General features: G+C 36.7%; 1 protein-coding gene across 3 annotated transcripts in view; it reads left to right on the plus strand.

The window, feature by feature from the left end:
* MKLN1 (muskelin 1) overlaps positions 1–21593 on the plus strand; it is a 365725-nt gene that overhangs the window by 239275 nt on the left and 104857 nt on the right. For all 3 annotated transcript variants that reach the window (XM_053897538.1, XM_019452771.2, XM_019452770.2), the window contains 2 exons: positions 12631–12773; positions 14011–14099. In XM_053897538.1, the coding sequence (XP_053753513.1) occupies positions 12631–12773; positions 14011–14099 (232 nt within the window). The remainder of the gene's footprint in view (positions 1–12630; positions 12774–14010; positions 14100–21593) is intronic.

Consider the following 21593-nt stretch of genomic DNA (forward strand, 5'->3'; position numbering starts at 1 on the left):
ACTTTGATTCCTAAACCAGACAGAGACCCAGTAAAAAAAGAGAACTACAGGCCAATATCCCTGATGAATATGGATGCAAAAATTCTCAACAAGATACTAGCAAATCGAATTCAACAGCATATAAAAAGAATTATTCACCACGATCAAGTGGGATTTATTCCTGGGATGCAGGGCTGGTTCAACATTCGCAAATCAATCAACATGATACATCACATTAATAGAAGAAAAGATAAGAACCATGTGATCCTGTCAATCGATGCAGAAAAGACTTTTGACAAAATTCAGCAACCTTTCTTAATAAAAACCCTCGAGAAAGTCGGGATAGAAGGAACATACTTAAAGATCATAAAAGCCATTTATGAAAAGCCCACAGCTAACATCATCCTCAATGGGGAAAAACTGAGAGCTTTTTCCCTGAGATCAGGAACACGACAGGGATGTCCACTCTCACCGCTGTTGTTTAACATAGTGTTGGAAGTTCTAGCATCAGCAATCAGGCAACAGAAGGAAATCAAAGGCATCAAAATTGGCAAGGATGAAGTTAAGCTTTCACTTTTTGCAGATGACATGATATTATACGTGGAAAATCTGACAGACTCCACCTAAAGTCTGCTAGAACTGATACATGAATTCAGCAAAGTCGCAGGATACAAAATCAGTGTACAGAAATCAGTTGCATTCTTATACACTAACGATGCAACAGAAAGACAAATAAAGAAACTGATCCCATTCACAATTGCACCAAGAAGCATAAAATACCTAGGAGTAAATCTAACCAAAGATGTAAAAGATATGTATGCCAAAAACTATAGAAAGCTTATGAAGGAAATTGAAGAAGATATAAAGAAATGGAAAAACATTCTGCACTCATGGATTGGAAGAATAAATATTGTCAAAATGTGAATACCACCCAAAGCTATCTACACATTCAATGCAATCCCAATCAAAATTGCACCAGCATTCTTCTCGAAACTAGAACAAGCAATCCTAAAATTCATATGGAACCACAAAAGGCCCCGAATAGCCAAAGTAATTTTGAAGAAGACCAAAACAGGAGGCATCACAATCCCAGACTTTAGCCTCTACTACAAAGCTGTAATCATCAAGACAGCATGGTATTGGCACAAAAACAGACACATAGACCAATGGAATAGAATAGAAACCCCAGAACTAGACCCACAAACGTATGGCCAACTCATCTTTGACAAAGCAGAAAAGAACATCCAATGGAAAAAAGACAGTCTCTTTAACAAATGGTGCTGGGAGAACTGGACAGCAACACGCAGAAGGTTGAAACTAGACCGCTTTCTCACACCATTCACAGAAATAAACTCAAAGTGGATAAAGGACCTGAATGTGAGACAGGAAACCATCAAAACCCTAGAGGAGAAAGCAGGAAAAGACCTCTCTGACCTCAGTCGTAGCAATTTCTTACTTGACACATCCCCAAAGGCAAGGGAATTAAAAGCAAAAATGAACTGCTGGGACCTTATGAAGATAAAAAGCTTCTGCACAGCAAAGGAAACAACCAACAAAACTAAAAGGCAACCAATGGAATGGGAAAAGATATTTGCAAATGACATATCGGACAAAGGGCTAGTATCCAAAATCTATAAAGAGCTCACCAAACTCCACACCTGAAAACAAATAACTCAGTGAAGAAATGGGCAGAAAACATGAACAGACACTTCTCTAAAGAAGACATCCGGATGGCCAACAGGCACATGAAAAGATGCTCAACGTCACTCCTCATCAGGGAAATACAAATCAAAACCACACTCAGATACCACCTCACGCCAGTCAGAGTGGCCAAAATGAACAAATCAGGAGATTATAGATGCCGGAGAGGATGTGGAGAAACAGGAACCCTCTTGCACTGTTGGTGGGAATGCAAACTGGTGCAGCCACTCTGGAAAACAGTGTGAAGGTTCCTCAGAAAATTAAAAATAGACCTACCCTATGACCCAGCAATAGCACTGCTATTACCCAAGGGATACAGGAGTACTGATGCATAGGGGCACTTGTACCCCAATGTTTATAGCAGCGCTCTCAACAATAGCCAAATTATGGAAAGAGCCTAAATGTCCATCAACTGATGAATGGATAAAGAAATTGTGGTTTATATACACAATGGAGTACTACATGGCAATGAGAAAGAACGAAATATGGCCCTTTGTAGCAACATGGATGGAACTGGAGAGTGTGATGCTAAGTGAAATAAGCCATACAGAGAAAGACAGATACCATATGTTTTCACTCTTATGTGGATCCTGAGAAACTTAACAGAAACCCATGGGAGAGGGGAAGGGAAAAAAAAAAAAAAAAGAGGTTAGAGTGGGAGAGAGCCAAAGCATAAGAAGACTGTTAAAAACTGAGAACAAACTGAGGGTTGATGGGGGGTGGGAGGGAGGGGAGGGTGGGTGATGGGTATTGAGGAGGCCACCTTTTGGGATGAGCACTGGGTGTTGTATGGAAACCAATTTGACAATAAATTTCATATATTGGAAATAAAATAAAATACCTAAAAAAAAATTTTTTTTTTTTTAAAGTTACTCTGTTTAGTTAGTTACTTCTTCACTTTTCAGCAACTGGATGCAACTTTGTGTATGGAGGCACAGCTATAAAATATAGGCACATTAACAGCAAGCTGACAAACAGAACAACTGACAAAGTGTCATGATGGAAAAGATAGAAAAATCTAACAAATAGAAAAACAAAAGTGTAAAAAAAGAAAAACAAAAGTGTAACATTTAGGGGTCTTTATTGGAAAAGTAGATAATAATCTATATTTAGAGTGTATATTTCAGTAGATATTGCATACCTTCCTCAATTTTACTTACTGGAATAAATAATAATGGTTTTCATTCTTGTCCTCATTTCTCTATCCATTGAAGCTTTGCCAGAAAGGACCCCAATTAAACTTTTTACCCTTTATTCTTTTTTTAAAAACGTTTTTTAAATATTTATTTATAAAAATAAATGAGCGAGCATGGGTGTGTGAGCTGAGGAGGGCCAGAGAGAGGGGGAAGAGAGAATCCCAAGCAGGCTCCATGCTGTCAGCACAGAGCCCTACGTGGGGCTCAATCTCACCAACTGTGAGATCATGACCTGAGCTGAGATCAAGAGTCCAAGCTTAACCAACTGAGCCACCCAGGTGTCCCTGAATGGAACTTTGATTCTAATTCTAATGAATTTGACTCTAAATCTTAAAGCTTTATGTGGTTTTGTGATTTTAACATTGTCCTCATTATGGTGGGTCCCTCTATTATTATTTTGGTATTGCCCTATAACAAATCACAGATTTAGTTTAAAGCCACTTCCTAGGTTACAATCCCCCAGGTGGGATTCTTTCTTTAGAGTATCATAAGGCTGAAATCCAGATATTGGTTAGGTTCTCATCTGCTAGCCCTGAAGACAGTGAGCTTTGTTGTCAAAATTCAGTTTCTTGTGGTTATAGGACTGAAGTCCTTGCTTTCTTGCTGGCTATAAATTAAGAGCTATTCTTAGTTCTTAGACCATGCCCACATGCCTTACCTCATGCCCCCCTTCATTTTCAAACGAGCAATGGTGCATCGATTCCTTCTTGTGCTTTGAATTTCTGACTTCTTGTCTCTGATCTCTAAACTCAGAGTTAAAGGACACACGATTAGGTGGGCCCACCCAGATAATCTCTGTTTTAATTAAAACGAACTGATCCGGAAACATAATTACATCTATCTGTACTACTTTCACGAGGTTAGTTTTGATTGAATATCTGAGAGGTAGGTTTGTGTACAACAGGGACCAGGAATTATGCGTGCAGTACCTTCTCACCTTTTGTCTGTAGCTTTCATTCATTGAATTCAGTAGGTACAGATTTATTGGCTGCTATAAATACGTCAGACTGTGTTGTAGGTGTTTGGGGTTTATCACTAAGGAAAATCAGTGAGGTCTAAGCAGGACACAATAAAAATTTCTGCTCTTATGGAGCTTATTTCTTGAGGAGAAAGACAATACACTAAATAATATATTCAGAGGTAAAAAGTGCTATTGCAATAATCCAGGCCAGAGATTTTGGTAGCTTTTGACTTGGTGGTAGTTGTCCAGATGATGAAAATTGCTTGTGAAAACACTTTGAAAAATGTAAGATCATATGTATACATTTTTAAGCCTTCTGCTAACAAGTAACCAAATGCAAAAAATGAATATTGCCTCTCTTTTCTTTTCTGAGTGGGTGTTATTTTTGACAAGGAAGAAAAGGTAGGGGAAATTACTGCTTTTATATTTCTCAAATATGTTTTAAATATTTTTTATATGTTTATTTTGAGAGAGAGAGTGGACACATACGTGTGAGTGAAGGAGGAGGAGGGAGGGAGGGAGCGGGGGAGAGAGAGAGAGAGAGAGAGAGAGAGAGAGAGAGAGAGAGAGAATGAATATCCCAAGGAGGGTCTGCGCTGTGAGCCCTGAGCCCTACTCAGATCTTTAACCTGTGAATCGTGAGATCATGACCTGAGCTGAGAATAAGAGTCAGACGTGGGGGTGCCTGGGTGGCTCTGTCGATTAAGCTTCCTACTCGGCTCAGGTCATGATCTCAGTTTGTGAGTTCGAGCCCTGCGTCAGGCTCTGTGCTGACAGCTCAGAGCCTGCTTCAGATTCTGTGTCTCCCTTTCTCGCTGCCCCTGTCCCACTCACGCTCTGTCTCTCAAAACTGAATAAATGGTAAAAAAAAAAAAAAAAAAAAAAAAAAAAAAAAAATTTTTTTTTTAAAGAGACGCTTAACTAGCTGAGCCACCCAGGCACCCCTTAACTATGTTTTATATCCCTTCTGTCTCTATCTCATATTGTTGTAAGTAATCTACCATTGACTCTATGTAATTTGAAGTCAGAGAGTTCATGTCTCTAGGATTGTATTTCTTCGTCAATAAAAATAAGGTTTTAGGGTTATCCAAAAAGTGTTTTATTTCTAGATTTCCAAATTTTATATTTTGTATTATTTGGAAGCCTCATTTTCTGAAGGTGATGGGTAAATGGAAGTATTACTCTATTACTAGTTAATGTCCAATCCTTTTTTTCTTTTTTCAAATTTTTCAAATCCTTTCATTCTACTTTGTGTTGTGGTTAGTTGTTAGTGTGTATTTTCTTCATTAGATTGTAAGTAAGATCTTTGAAAAGTAGCATTCTGTTTTACTAATTTCTGTATTTCCCTTTCAGTGGTGCCATGGCAAAATTCTGTGTTGGCTGAGAATTTCATTTGCTGTGATAAAACAAACAAACAAATAATCATTACATAGAAAATCAATGTGGTTTAGGAAATATGAGTGGTAGATAGATTCTAGTCTAATTCAAATGTTTGCGTCATTGTGTGCTGTCCAGCAGGCACACAAAGCACATTAGTAGGTACTTGTATTTATCTAGGAATGAAATACAAATATTTTTGTATTAATTTATGTCTGTTTTTCAAATGGCTACTAAGTTGTCAGTACATAAACGCTTATTAAGCTGTTTGGACTTTACTTAATAAATGGAACTGTTAATATTTATTTTGGCCTTGGATGCTGTATTATCTATTGCTGTGTAATAAGTTACCCCAAACTTAGCAGTTAGAAACAAGCATTTATTATTTCACACTGTTACTCAGGGTCAGGAATCTGAGAGTGACGTTGCTGGGTGGTTCTGGCTCAAGGCTCCACTCAAGGTGTAGGCCAGGACTGCAGTTATCCCAAGGTTTGCCTGGGGTTGGAGGATTCCCTTACCTGGTTCTCCAGCTTGCAGATCACATATTATGGGATTTCTCAGCCTCCTGTTTCTGTTTTGTTTTTCTGGAGAACCTTGAAATGCCACTTTCTTCAACTTTCATGGGTCCCCAACTTTACTTTCCTGGTTTCTTTACTTTCTGACTGCTGCTGTGTCTGCTCTAAGAGTGCACTTAGCTGCACCCTGAAAGCTTTGGAGCTAGGACCTGCTTTACAGCTTACTGGCTGCCCTTCGTCAGCGAGCATGCACTTCCCCCAGAGGTTGCTTCTGTTCACTCTGGTATTCTGTGCCTTCAGATATTTCCTTTTCATGTCATATCAAGTTTTATAGTGTTTTTCTTTTTTAGCTAATAGATTATTTAAAATGTCTATAGAGGGGCGCCTGGGTGGCGCAGTCGGTTGAGCGTCCGACTTCAGCCAGGTCACGATCTCGCGGTCCGTGAGTTCGAGCCCCGCGTCAGGCTCTGGGCTGATGGCTCAGAGCCTGGAGCCTGTTTCTGATACTGTGTCTCCCTTTCTCTCTGCCCCTCCCCCGTTCATGCTCTGTCTCTCTCTGTCCCAAAAATAAAAATAAAAATAAAAATAAAATAAAATAAAATAAAATGTCTATAGAGATAATTCAAAGAATGATAACACTCATTGTTGCAGGAATTTGAGAAGAAGGGTACCTATACATTTGAAAATCTGAAATTGAAAATCTGAATAATTACAGTCTTTGAAATATAATCTGGCAAAGGCTCTCGATATGGAGAGTACATTTGTCTTACTCAGTTCTTCGTAGGGCTCTGCCTCTTAGAAATAAAAATATAAGTATGTTAGATGTACACAAATATTTGATTCAGCAATTCTTCTTTATTTTTTTAATCATTTTTTTAGATGTTTCGTTTTGAGAGAGAGAGGAGAGAATAGGCAGGAGAGGGGCAGAGAGAGAGGGAGACAGAGGATCTGAAGCAGGCTCTGAACTGACAGCACAGAGCCCAGTGTGGGGCTTGAACTCACAAACTATGAGGTCATGACCAGAGCCAAAGTCGGACGCCTAGCTGACTGAGCCACCCAGGTGCCCCTGATTAAAAATGATTTTTAAAATCACCTTTCTCACATTGAAAAAATCTCTTAAGTTTGAAATTGTGAACAAGTTTTAAACATTAAAATTTTTTTTTCATTGCTTGCTTAATTCTGTGGCTGAATTTTTGGTGTGCCCTCCCCTTTTGGAAAAGAGATTGTGGTACATTATGTTTTATTATAAAATTAATGTATTAATATTTATATACTCACAATTCAAAGGTTGATATATAGTATCAGGGAGGAAGACCTTCCTCTGCCCTGTGGTTCTTCTAACTGGACTTAGAATCAAATTGCCATGAGACAGATTAACAGGAGAAAATAAAATTTAATAGGTATACATGTGGGGCATCCACACAGACATGAAATTCCAAAGACAGGCAACAGGAAGCTTATATGAGCTGAGGCGAGGGGTAGGGCCTGAGGATATAATGGGGAGACCTTAGAAAAAGAGACGTTTGGAAGAACAAGATTGTCCTGTTATGCAGATAAATTCCTTAGGTAAAGGAGAGTTTCTGTTAATAGCTCTCTCTTCCTGGTACAGGTGCTCCTTTCCAATGTAAATTTTGGCAGGTGAGGGGGAGATAGAGAGCCTTTCCTGTATCTGCTGGGTTTTGATTACTTTTTTTAAAAGTTTATTTATTTTGAGAGAGAAAGAGAGCAAGCAGGGAGGGGGAGAGAGAGGGAGAGACAGAATCCCAAGCAGGCCCTGAGCTATCAGCGCAGAGCCTGACACAGGGCTCTGTCTTACAAACTCTGAGATCATGACCAGAATCCAGATCAAGAGTCAGATGGCTTAACTGACTGAGCCATCCAGGCACCCCAGGTTTTGATTACTTTTAACTTGAAATAATCTTTATGCCATAGTGGCCCATCTTGGGGCAGCCCCCTCTTGCCCCCTCTAATAGGTTCTAAAGTAGTTTTTCTAAAATGTTTGTTCTTAATGAACTTCAATTTTTAAAATTTTTTTTAGTTTGTATTGCTATATCTACAGCAGTTATTTCTCCAAATTAAAACTAATGAAAACCTATTTAACTATAGGACAACATTGTTTAGTAGTAGCACTACTCAGCATTTATATTCAAGAGTTGGAAAATGGGAATTATTATTTCATTATGAATAAAGCCAAATGTGATTGAAAATTAAAATTTCAAAAAATATTTTATTAAGCTTAACTAATTTCCCAGAGCATTTAGGTTGCTTCAGTTTTTTGTTTTGTTTTGTTTTGTTTTTAATTGTCTCCATACCTAACGTGGGGCTTGAAATCACAACTCTGAGATTAAGAGTTGCATGCTGTCCTGACTGAGGCAGCCAGGTGCCCCAAACATTAAAATTTTTACCTAAGAAGGGTTTCTATCAAATTATTATGGTTTGCTTCCGATTAGAGAGTTTAAATTTTCCTTAAGCAACTTTTGGGGGTGGGGTGGAGGAGCAAGCAAGCGTGGAAGGTGTTAGAGAATCCTAAGCAGGCTCCATGCTCAATGCAGAGCCCAGTGCAGGGCCCGATCCCATGACTGTGAGATCATGACCTGAGCAGAAATCAAGAGTTGGGAGCTTAACCGACTGAGCCACCCAGGGACCCCTATTTACGTAACTTTTTAATAACAAAAATTCGATTTGGTTATTAATAAAATTATATATATGTAACAACTTCCTGCTGGATTTCGGGGTATCATATATGGAGTGATGGATGGTGCACAACAGATGTATAAAAACTCATTTTTAATATTAGTTACAACATTGTACCTAACCAGCTGTCAGGGGAGGCTGACATCTAAACTGAGACTTTAAAGGATGACTAGAGAAAGGAGGAGACAGGAATGAGAGGGAGTGTGGGTTAATGAGAAAGATGGGGTCAGTTAATTAGGGAGCACATTTTACATTACGTAGATTGTTTCATTTATAAAAATCAAGAAGGAAACTACTACTGGTTGAGTATATGGAGAAAGAAGTGTTCAGGAAAATGATTCAGATGGTTTTTGCAGTGGCTTCATGCTAATAATGGGTAATACAGGTGACAAATGTAGAAGAGTAAAATTGGTGGTTGGTCCTACTTCCTACCATGCACAGAAAATGAACTCAGAATGGATCAAAACCGATCCAAAATCAGTCCTTTAGAATCAAAGATCTAAATGGAAGAGCTAAAACTATAAAGTTCTTAGATGCAAATAGAGGTAAATATGAGATTCTGGATTTGGCAGTGATTTCTTAGATATGATATATCAAAAGCACAAGCAACAAAATCTAAAATAAATTGCCCTTCGTTAAAATTAAAACTTTTGTGCATCAAAGGATACTATCAATAAAGTGAAAATATAACCTACTGAATGGGAGAAAATATTTGCAAATAATAAATTATTTGCAAATAAGGGTTAGTATCCAGAAATATAAAGAATTCTTACAACTCAACAACAAAAAAGACAACCCAATTTGAAAATGGCAAAGGACCTCAACAGCCTTTTTCCCAAGGAAGATAAAAGACCAACAGGCACATAGAAAGATGTATCACTAATCATCAGGGAAATGCAAATTCAAACCACAAAGAAATACAACTTCACACCACACTAAGATGTCTATAATTAAAAAACAAAACCAAAAACAAACAACAAAAAAAAAACCCAGAAAATAATGATGGTTGGTGAGGACATAGAGAAAAGGGAACTCTCTCAGACATTGCTGGTGGAAATGAAAATGGTGCAGATGATACAGAACATAGTTTGGCAGTTCCTCAAAAAGTTAAACACAGAATTACTATACGACCCAGAAGGTCTACTCCTACGTGTATACTCCAAAGAAATGAGAAAACGTATCCAAACACTTGTACACATATGTTCAGAGCAGTACTACTCACAATGGCCAAAATAGAAACAACCCTAAATGCCCCTCAACTGATAAATGGATTAACAAAATGAAGCCTTTCTATAAAATGGAATACTCTTCAGTCATAAAAAGGAATGGAGTACTGTTACATGCTACAACATGGATGAACCTCAAAAACGTGCTAAGGGAAAGAAGTCAGATATAGGAGGTTATGTATTATAGGATTCCATTTATACAAAATATCCAGGACAGGTAAATTCACAAAGGCAGAAAGCAGATTAGTAATTGCCAGGAGCTGGGTTAAGAGAAACAGGAGACACTATCAGGCGTCCTTATGGAGTGATAAAAATACCTTGGAACTAGATAGATAGAATAGTTGCACAATACTGTGAATGTACTAAATGCCACTAACATGCACATTTTAAAATGATCAATTTTATGTAATGTCAATTTTACCTCCACAAAAGAATGAAGCTGATGTTGACATGAAAGATTATGATGATAATGATGATGATAAAATCAGAGTTAACATTTTGTGAGCACTAAACTCCCTTGTCTGGCACATTGCTCAGATTTTTACATGCATTCTCATTTTAGTAGGAATAAGAGAAATAGAAGTAGTATCTTAATAATAATAATAAGTATCCTCTTTATCCTTATCTTAAAGATGAGGAAATTTTGGCTTAGAAAGGCTAATTAACTTAACCATCATTACAACACTAATCACGGACAGATGTGACTTTAAAAATCAGTCTGGATGATATTGTTGGTTGGCTGACCCAACCACCATTTTCAACCCAGTTTTTCCTAGCCACCTTCCTCCCAAAGGTAGATACATGACAAAATTCTGAGATGTAAGCAGAAGTTTACTGTGGGGTTACAGTTTTGCTTTAAAAAAAAAAAAAAAAAAAAAGCTACCTCTTTGCTATCTGAAACTGAAACAACCACTGTGCAATCATGAACAAAAAAATCAACTAAGGGTTGCTGCAGGGAAGGTGGGTGGGGGATGGGATAAATGGGTGATGGGTACCACAGAGGGAACTTGATGGGATGAGCACTGGGTGTTATATGTAAATGATGAATCACTAAATTCTACACCTGAAACCATTATTGCACTATGTTCATTAACTTTGATTTAAATAAATTTTAAAAACAAATCAAGAGCATCTCAGAGTCAGCCAATTGTGAGCCACTCAACTTTCACCAGAAGCTGTCTAACTCTAGTTTTGGGGGAGAGGGGAAGGAGGGATTTGATTTGTTTGAACCCACTATAATAAGACCTTCTGTTATTTCAAGTTAAAAGCCTCTCTACTGATTCACTGACTGCGAAGTCAAGGCTTTAACCACTACACCATAACAACTGTTTATATATTGTTCACATTTTAGGTAGCAATTCAAATTAATTATCAAAATTGCCACAGAAAACTTAAGATTGCTATTCTTTTTATCCATATCAAGGTAATAGGTATGGTAATATGATTTTTGTTAATTCAAAGTTTCTTAAGGATACAACTAACTGTGTGCTAGAGAACAGATAAGCAATGGAGGAGTATCTCCCATTCAGTAGGTTATATTTTCACTTCATTGGTAGTATCCTTTGATGCACAAAAGTTTTAATTTTAACGAAGGGCACTTTATTTTATATTTTGTTGCTTGTGCTTTTGATATCATATCTAAGAAATCACTGCCAAATCCAGAATCTCATATTTACCTCTATTTGCATCTAAGAACTTTATAGTTTTAGCTCTTCCATTTAGATCTTTGATTCTAAAGGACTGATTTTGGATCGGTTTTGATCCATTCTGAGTTCATTTTCTGTGCATGGTAGGAAGTAGGACCAACGACCAATTTTGCTCTTCTACATTTGTCACCTGTATTACCCATTATTAGCATGAAGCCACTGCAAAAACCATCTGGATCATTTTCCTGAACACTTCTTTCTCCATATACTCAACCAGTAGTAGTTTCCTTCTTTATTTTTATAAATGAAACAATCTACATAATGTAAAATGTATTCCCTAATTGACTCCATTTTATTTAGTGTATAACAGGAAATCTTGAGCTACATTAGACATATCTACAGTAGGTCCAGGTTTTTTAATTTTTAAAAATTGGCAGGGGTGGTTAGTAAATCTCTTAAGTTTATTTTTTAATTTAATTTATTTTATTTTTTTTAACGTTTATTTATTATTGAGAGACAGAGACAGAGCGTGGGAGGGGCAGAGAGAGAGGGAGACACCGAATCTGAAGCAGGCTCCAGGCTCTGAGCCGTCAGCACAGAGCCTGACACAGGGCTCAGACTCACAAACCCAAAGATCGTGACCTGAGCCGAAGTCTGACGCTTAGCTGACTGAGCCACCCAGGTACCCCTAAGTTTGTTTTTAGGCTTAACATTTTACCACTCAGAATATAGTTGATGAGAAAATGTGATTGCTGCTTTTGCAATCTAATCTTGTTTTATTTGGTGATTCTTAGTCTGTATATCTTTTACTGAATGGCATGCCTTGATTAGAAGTTAGCTTACTAGTCGTTTTCTCCCCCCTTCATCTACAGTGTTCAGGGTGATGTAGTTTGCTGGGAGAAAGTGGTGGTGGTATGGTAGCCTCTACAGGGCTGTTGAATTCTCTTCTTTAGGGGCGCCTGGGTGGCTCGGTCGGTTAAGCGTCCGACTTCGGCTCAGGTCACGATCTCGCGGTCCGTGAGTTCGAGCTCCGCGTCCGGCTCTGTGCTGACAGCTCAGAGCCTGGAGCCTGTTTCAGATTCTGTGTCTCCCTTTCTCTGACCCTCCCCCGTTCATGCTCTGTCTCCCTCTGTCTCAAAAATAAATAAACATTAAAAAAAAAAAAGAATTCTCTTCTTTAGCTTTAAAAACACAGTCTATCAGTACAGGATGGATGGGACGGGTCTTACACATTCTTCTGCTAAATGTCCAAAGGTTTCACTTCTAAAGTTGTCTAACTGTTCTAAACAAAGGAGGATATAACTTGCTTAGTTTTTTTGTTTTTATTTTTTTTAGTACTTGATTCTGAAACTTGAAAGGCCTGCTATAGTCCAGAACATCACATTTGGAAAATATGAGAAAACTCATGTCTGCAATTTGAAGAAATTTAAAGTCTTCGGTGGAATGAATGAAGAAAATATGACAGAGTTGTTGTCCAGGTGAGTTATGATTATGGGGAAGAAAGAGTTGTCTTTTAAACAAGTTGTCGTCTTAGTTTTGTCTCTTTGTGGCTAAATCTGCATGGTTTGATTTTTTCTTTCAAGGGAGAAAAGAATACTTCTACTATTGTATTTCTAGTGCCTTATTTTAATATTGTGCCTTGAGTTAGCTTTTTTTTTTTTTTTTAACCAACAGCCACTACTAAATATTGTTACTAAAAAAGAAAGAATAAAATTTGGGTTTCTTTTTTCCTGCTTATTTTTCAGTCTTATTTTTGAACTGTAAATGACCTCAGTAGTATTTTCAGCGTTAATAAAAATCTTTGCTATAAAAATTATAGACTCTATCCAAAACATTAAGATCAATTGCCCTAATCCAGAAATAATATTTTGGTCATTTAGTAAAAATTAGAGACTAGAAAGAGAAAAGGTATAAGACTAGCACAGTACCTGCCACTTGGAAGGAGCTCAGTAAATATGAGTTTTCACAACATAGACCACGAGGAATGAAAGTATTAATTTGCCCCATAGATCATGAAAAATCAGATAGCCAGTAGAGTGGGCAAATAAAGCCATATTGTTTTAGAATGTATTTATGATATAGTATGTCCCATCAGCACAGCATTTTATATGAGTAAATATTACGTCTATACTGCATTTGATTTAAGTCATGAAAGTGTTTTAGGACATAAGGCAACCTGAAGGTAAGTGACTTTCCCATAAATACTTGTGTTTCAAGCCTAGTTGTTTATATTAGGTGATATGGATTTATTTTTATTTAGGGTGAAGTGGATGCTATTAAACTAATGGAGTAAGGTTGTCTTTGAAAATTTGTTGAGCTATAAAAGGAACATTATTGGCATCTTAATCAGAATTTTCTAATATTTGGCTCTAAGTTGACAGATGTGAGTGTGATTATTTTTAATTTTTTTCTTACTGCTTACATATTTTATGTCATTTTCAGTTACACACTAAGAATACTAGGTCCTATCACACATTTCCCTGCACTGTAGCCACATCCTTTAATTAACACTGAACATTTTTCATCAACCTTTATATAACTGAGAGAACACAGTTACAATGCAGTTGATGTGAATGTACAAGTTTTATTCTCATGTTCAACTACTACTTTACATTGTCTTGGTCATGTATTTTGTTTAACCTTAAGATCTGAATTTGTTTTAGTGTGTTTACTAAATTATAAAGTCAGATTTGATAACCTTATTTTTATTCACAGTGGCTTAAAGAATGATTATAACAAAGAAACATTCACCTTGAAGCATAAAATTGATGAACAGATGTTCCCTTGTCGTTTCATTAAAATAGGTAAGGTTTTCAGCATTCTGAAATAGAAATAAATTCTTCATACCATCAGTCAGCAAACTACAGCCTGTGGGCTGAGCTGAATCCTTCAGGACTCCTGTTTTTTAAAACATTTTGAGAACACTGCCACACTTGTTATTCACTGGTTATATAAGTCTGTATCTTGCTTTTGCGCAACAAAGGCATAGTTGAATAGTTGCAAGAGACAAAATGTTTATTGCTTGGCCTTTTGCAGAAAAAGTTTTCTGATCCTTACTTTATACATCTATAACTAAATGACAATTATTTCAAGTGGGACCTTTTCCAAATATTTTTTCATTTGAAAGTTTTCTTAGAAGGTTTAATGAGAGGGGCACCTGGGTGGCTCAGTCGGTTAAGCGTCTAACTCTTGATTTCGGCTCAGTTCATGATCTCAGGGTTTGTGGACTTGAGCCCCCCTTCAGGCTCCGTGCTGACGTTGTGGAGCCTGCTTGGGATTCTCTCTCTGTCCCTCCCCCCGCCCCTCAAAATAAATAAATAAACTTAAAAGAAAAAAGGTTTAATGAGATAAGTGACTTGTTTCAGCTTTGATTGTTTCATAGAGGATTCATCAAGTTGTAAAGCTATAATATTCTAAAACTAAATACTGATGAATCCCTTAAGGCAATATATTATGGCTATTTCCTATTCTGCTTTTTTTTTTTTTTTTTAACTTTATTTATTTATTTTAAGAAAGAGACAGTGTGAGTTGGGGAGGGGCAGAGGGAGAGGGAGACAGAGAATCTCAAGCAGGCTCTGCACTGTCAGCACAGAGCCTGATGTGGGGCTCAAAGTCAGGAGCCGTGAGATTATGACCTAAGCCAAAACCAAGAGTTAACCAAAAGTTAACCAAGAGTTAACGCTTAACTGACTGAGACACCCAGGTGCCCCTCCTCTTCTGTTTTTTTGTCTTTTTTTTCCTCATGAAACTAATTTTATGGCCCACTAATATGGTGCATTGTAATGTTTAAAAAATACTACCTAAGGCATGTATTTATTTAGCTTAAGACAGTATTTGTAATGCTTCCTTAAAATTATTAATTTTAGGGTTATTTTGCTTTTCTTTAGGATTTATTATTTCAAAGGTAGAAAAGTTGAGGACTTGACAATTTTAATTTGTATCTATGTTGCATAACTATGACAATATTATCTTAAAATTAGAGTGAATTAGATCCTTCAGAGAATAATAGTAATAAAAGCTAGAATCCCATGTTTTGATTTGAGAGAGAAAAATTCCTCTTTTGGAACAAGTAGTGTACCTCATTGTCATTGCCAACCTATCAAGAGGTGGCCTGTTCATTTCATTGAATCAAATAGTTCTATTGGGCAAAAGGAATATATTAAGGTCTTAATAAAGATTACTCTACAGGGAAAGCTGTTCTTAGAATATTTGGGCTATCCAGGGGCCCCTGAGTGGCTCAGTCAGTGAAGCGTCTGACTTTGGCTCAGGTCATGATCTTGCAGTTCACGAGTTTGAACCCCTCATCGGGCTCTGTGCTGGCAGCTTAGAGCCTGGAGCCTGCTTCACATTCTGTCTGTCTGTCTGTCTGTCTCTCTCTCTCTCTCTCTCTCTCTCTCTCTGCCCCTCCCTGCTCATGTGTGCGCTCTCTCTCTCTCAAAAATAATAAACATTAAAAAAATTTTTTTTAATTAAAAAAGATATTTGGGCTATCCACTGTGCTACTTTCTTTTATAACTATAGTTTCTGTTATTATAATGAATAATTGTAAATAAAAACCTATTTCCTGTTTTCCTGTGAGAATTTATGAAGAAGCAAATTTTTTTACTATGTTTAACTCTTGGTCCTTTTTTCTTTTTTTTTTTTAACCAAGTACTGGTTTCCTCAGTTTGTGGACCGCTGGCTCCTACAGCCCTTGGATAGTTACGTGTTTCAGATATACAAGTAGTGAAATATCTTATATTTTCCTATAAAGTACTTCTTCAGCTTCTATTTTGCTTCGTCATACAAAATGAAATTTCTTTTTTTTATGTGCTTTATTTGTGCTTTTTTTGCGTGATACCTACAGTCTTTGGTTTACATTTAAGGAAAATATGTTCTGCTACTGCTTCTATAGCTCTCAGTCTTCTAGTATTTGTCATTAGAAGAAGTGTGAATAAATATCTATTTAGGGAAGTTGCATAGTTTCTTAAAAATTTGTAGAACAGAGGTCTCTTCTGGATGAGTTAGACATTCAACTGCCCGAAGACAAGAAATTGGACTTCTTTCCAGCCTTTTTTGTCAGCCTTTAATTACAGAGTATAATGATGCCTTTTACTTAACCCTGGGTTAGTTTCATGGTTTTCAGGCAAATGTTAACTTGAGCTTTTCAAGTGATTATAGGCACTTACTAACTCATGATATTTAGGATATTAATATTTAGATAACTTCATATTTCTTTTCTATTAAAAGATGTTAGTAATGGTCAGCTGTGTGTTTGCTTTCTAGTCTTTTCAACATTCTCTTGATATGTTTTGTTTGAAAATAAGGTAAATGTGAAACTATTAGGTTAGTATTTTTAGTTTATAACTGTTTTCTTAAAAGGTCATTCTGAAAAAGCACTTGTGATGTGTAGCTGTCTCTTGGTGGTGATTTAGCAGATATTTGTTTGCCTGCTTGGCATAAATTGTTAGAATGACTTGGATTTCTGTGGATTTTTTGGATTTTTGTAGCCTGGATAGTTGTGGGGGCTTCAGGGAGAAGCTTCAGCTCTGGCTGGATTGGGCCTGCATTCTGGATCCTCAAAAGTATTTAGAAGTCTAGAATGAATACTAAGTCTGGGACGGGTATGAGTGCCCTGATGGTGGCCCTTTATGAAAGCATGTGGAAAGGTGACATTTTAAAAAGTGTACTATTACGAGGAAAATTAATACAGTAGTAATAGCTTATAATAATAATAGCTGACATTTATTGAGCACTTACTGCATGCCAGTTACTGTGCTAGATGTTTTGTATACTTATTAATTCTATAAGAGAATAGATGCATTTCAGAGTGGTTAGTCTTGAACTTTTAAGATGATCTTTCAGAACTTTAAAATTACTGTCATCTTCTAACAGCTGTTTTAGCCATCTAGATAAGAGCTTCCTAAGGGATACTGCTAAAGCACACTGAATGTGTCACAGATGCATTTCATTGTGCTGAGGTGTTGAACCACCCCCCCCCCCCTTGATCCTAGAGTAACAAGAGCCTGCAGGCTCTTATCCTTGTTTGCCATAAACATTATCACTGTCTGTGCATGTCATTATGAAGAAGGTTGGGAAGCACTGATCCTGATCATATCCATGTCTGATTGTGCCATGAGGAAAACTGATGGTTGAGCCCTAGGATGCAAACTCTTAGCCTTAGGATGTGTATTAGCAGTTTCTAATCTTTATTTGAGGTGGGAGCAAAGGCATCTTTCATTGGGGAGCAAAGAACATGTGCTTCAAGCTGCAGATCACATTTAGATTTCTTTTTCTTTTTTTTTTTTAACTTTTTAAAAAATATTTATTTTTGAGGAGAGGGAGACAGCGCGCGAGCAGGGGAAGGGCAGAGAGGGAGACACAGAATCCGAAGCAGGCTTCAGGCTCTGAGCTGTCAACACAGAGCCCAACATGGGGCTCAAACCCATAGATCGCAAGATCATGACCTGAAGTTGGACGCTCACCGAGCCACCCAAGCGCCCCTAGATTTCAGAAATATAATGTGTAGTATGTCTATTATGTATTATTACAATTATTAATGCTATAAAAATCATTTGTAAAATTTGAAGTGAGTGTACATTACTCTGCTTATTCTGTATAGATCCCTTCAATTTGTTAAAAAATTATACTCTTCATTCATCTTTAATATATGATTTTCCTGTTCTTTGAAAGGTTTTAAGCATTGTAACTAATATTAGTCTAGAAATATTTCTGTTGGGTCATCCAGTATATAGACAAAATCTCACTAAAACACAATTGCTGAAAGGTCTTTAATAAAGTGAACATTTTATTGGGACTTGAGTAAGATATATTAAGATATTTTTTTTCCTCCTAATCTTATTGAACTTGGACCTGGAACTTCAAATTACTAACTAATGTCTGGTTATACTTAGAGACTATATGTTCTTTTGACCTTGGGTTTAGAATCCTATTTTATTTTGACTCCTACTACTTAATGGTTATTGCTGTGATGTAATGGATCAACTTTTTACTTTTTAAATGGTACTGCTACGTAAAGGAATGAACACCAAAACGATGATAATTTAGTATTCAGTGGTATAAAACTTTTTGACATTTTTGTCATTTGCACACGTAAACTGAAAGCCATATTAAACATCCTAATAGTCAGTCATATATCCTAATAACTGGTGGCTACTGCCTTTGTGTGTCTTCACTCACACAGATAGGAAGTCATCTGACGTAGCTCCTCATTGAGCATGATGTGCTAAAAGAGAGCAGTGGACTTGGAAATCAATAGGTTTGATGTCAAATATGATGGCTATTCTGTTTTGATACTTAAAACTTGACAAGTGTTAGTTTCTGAATAGTTACATTATTCATTCTGAACCATATTAGTGTTACATTAAAACCCATTGGCTTGTCTTACACTTTGAGTTAGTCTTTTATCCAGGCATGGTTTTGTAACATCATTCATTGTTCATTTAGAAATACAGTTTACTGAGTTATGCAGATTTCCCAAATGTGGAAACATTTCATTCTGTAATATTAAAAAAATCATGGTCATTAATATATCACCATCAGTCTCATCAGAAATTGCCTAAAAGTAGTTAAATCCACAACCTTAGATACCAATTTTCTGAAATTCTCATTTTTCCTTGAAAGCTTGAACTTTATCCTTGGCAACAAATATTGTCAGTTGTTTTCTTTGAAATGATTGATAAATATCTGGCATATACCCCAAACTCAATAATCATAGATTGCCTATAACTTTTTCTTTTAAGAGGAAATTGTATCCTATTGGTGGTGGTGGTGGGGACAAATGACAATTATAGCTCATAACTCAAACAGCTGTACGGGTTCTTTTGTTTGAGGTAACCGCCATGCTTTGGTATACAGTGGAAGTGCTTTATGTGTACTTGCCATTTTGTCACACAGAATATTAAAAAGATTTGTCCTTAATGTTAGGAATTTATTAAAAATTTTTATTGTGTCATCAAAGACATTCTTAAATGAATTGTCCTTTAAAAATTGTTTTATTTTAAAAAATAAAGAGGGAGGGAGAGAGAGTGAGCAGGGAAGAGGGGCAAAGGGAGAGAATCTTAAGCAGGCTCCACACTCAGCATGGAGTCCAGTGCGGGGCTTGATCTCACAACCCTGGGATCATGACCTGAGACGAAATCAAGAGTCGGATGCTCAGCCGACTGAGCCTGAGCCACCCAGGTGATCTTGTACTTTTCTTTCCTTTAAAAATTTTTTTTATTGCATTTACTTGTTTTTGAGAGGCAGTGAGACAGAGTGCAAGCGGTGGAGGGGCAGAGAGCGAAGGAGACAGAGAATCCAAAGCAGGCTCCAGGCTCTGAGCAAACGTTCAGCACAGAGCCCGACACAGGGCTCAAACCCACGAACGTGAGATCATGACCTGAGCCAAAGTCAGACACTTAACTGACTGAGCCATCCAGGCCCCCGCCCCCCCCCATGCTTTTCTTTTTAAACATTTTTTTTTTAATGTTTATTTTTGAGAGAGAGGGAGCACAAGCGGAGAAGGGGAAGAGAGAGAGGGAGACACAGAATCCAAAGCAGGCTCCAGGCTCTGAGCTATCAGCACAAAGCCAAATGTGGGGCTCGAACCCATGGACTGTGAGATCATGACCTGAGCTGAAGTCAAGCACTTAACCGATGTAGTTAGTATACCTTAGCTCCTGAGCCACCTTGGTGCCCCTGTATTTTACTTTTTTTAACTGCAAGTATATGATGGTGAGGAATACAGTGCAGTCTCTACTGTATCAAGAAAACTAACACATTTTCATGCTACTGCTTTTCATGGCACTGCTGATGTGTCGGAAGTTATACTCACCATTGTCTTTTCACCAAGAGTGCAAATGTCAGTACAGTTAAAAATGTAATCATAAATAATGATAAAATCTTAGTCTTATTATAAACAATGGTTTTGACCACTTGGTACATCCTGAAAAGGTTGCAGGGGTCCCTAAGAGACAGTGGATCATATGTTTAAAACCTTTACTTTGTTCTGTCATTACTGAAGTGAAATGTTACCTTCATCCTATGGTAGGTAAATTCCTCTGAATCTTGAGATTTTTGGATATACTTTTCTCCTTCAGTAATTTATCTTCCTTTTCCCCCACTAATATCAAACTTATAATTACTATGTATTTTTAGAATGTTTACTTTCTTTTCGATATTCTTGTGTTACTCATTTTTTAAAAACCAATTTGTTCAATTACATGACAAGAGATAAATGAATATTGGATGTCTGGCTGGCTCAGTCAGTGGAGCATGCGACTCTTGGGGGTGTGAGTTCGAGCCCCACGCAGAAATTATTTATAATCTTTAAAGAATAAAATGGATATGTACCATTGAGACTTTGATTGAGATTACATTAAATTTATAATTGGGGGGAACTGAGATGTTTACAACATTGAGTTTTTCCATTTAGGAACGTAGTATGTCATTTCGTTTTTTCATTTCTTAAGTAAAACTCTGTATTTTCTTAAATAGACCTTGCATATTTTAAACTTTCTTCTGAGATATTGTAAGTTCTTTTGGCCATTTTAAATAGGACTTTTTCATTATATTTCCTAGTTGGTTATAAGTAGAGGGAAAACTGATTTTCATGTTTACCTTGCATACAAACTTAAGTTTTCCTGTTGAATCTCTTGAATTATTTAAGAAGATAGGTGTTAATATTCCTCAAGTGTTAATATTTTTTAATTTGCATTTTTTTCTCACCACATTTGATAAGATCTCCCATATAGTGTTGCATAATAGAGATAATTGGGCTTTGTCTGATTCCTGACTTGAGTGGCAACATGTAATGTTTCTCCGTTAAGTTCAGTTTTTGAGGCCTTTGATATTAAAAAAAAAATCTAGCTTAGGTAGTTTTATTTTGCCTTCTATTTCTTATATATTGAAAGGGTTTTTTTAATGAATAGGAAATGAATATTATTAATTTACTCAGCACTATTTGAAGTTATCAAACACATTTCTCTTTTACTTTGTTAACATTGTGAATTATTAATATAGCTTCTGTTGTTAAACCATCCTTCCATTCCTGCAGTGAACTCCCATTTGGTTACAGTGAAAACCTGGTAGAATGTTTCTGCAACTTTTAAAAATTTTTGAATATATAGTTAGCTGAGATTAGCCTTAAGTTCTTTTTCTTCTGGTTTTGTTTTCAGGGTTATGCCACTTGTGAAGTAATTGAACTTTTGATCTCTTTTTGTGTGTTGATATAGTTTAATTTATATAGTAATTATTTGTTTATTGTGGGTTTGATAAAATTTGCCTACTTAGTCATCTAGCCTTGTCCTGTTTTTAGA

The sequence above is a fragment of the Panthera pardus genome, unplaced genomic scaffold (assembly GCF_024362965.1).
Source record: "Panthera pardus isolate Hobbes unplaced genomic scaffold, ASM2436296v1 HiC_scaffold_8, whole genome shotgun sequence".
Taxonomy (NCBI): Eukaryota; Metazoa; Chordata; class Mammalia; order Carnivora; family Felidae; genus Panthera; species Panthera pardus.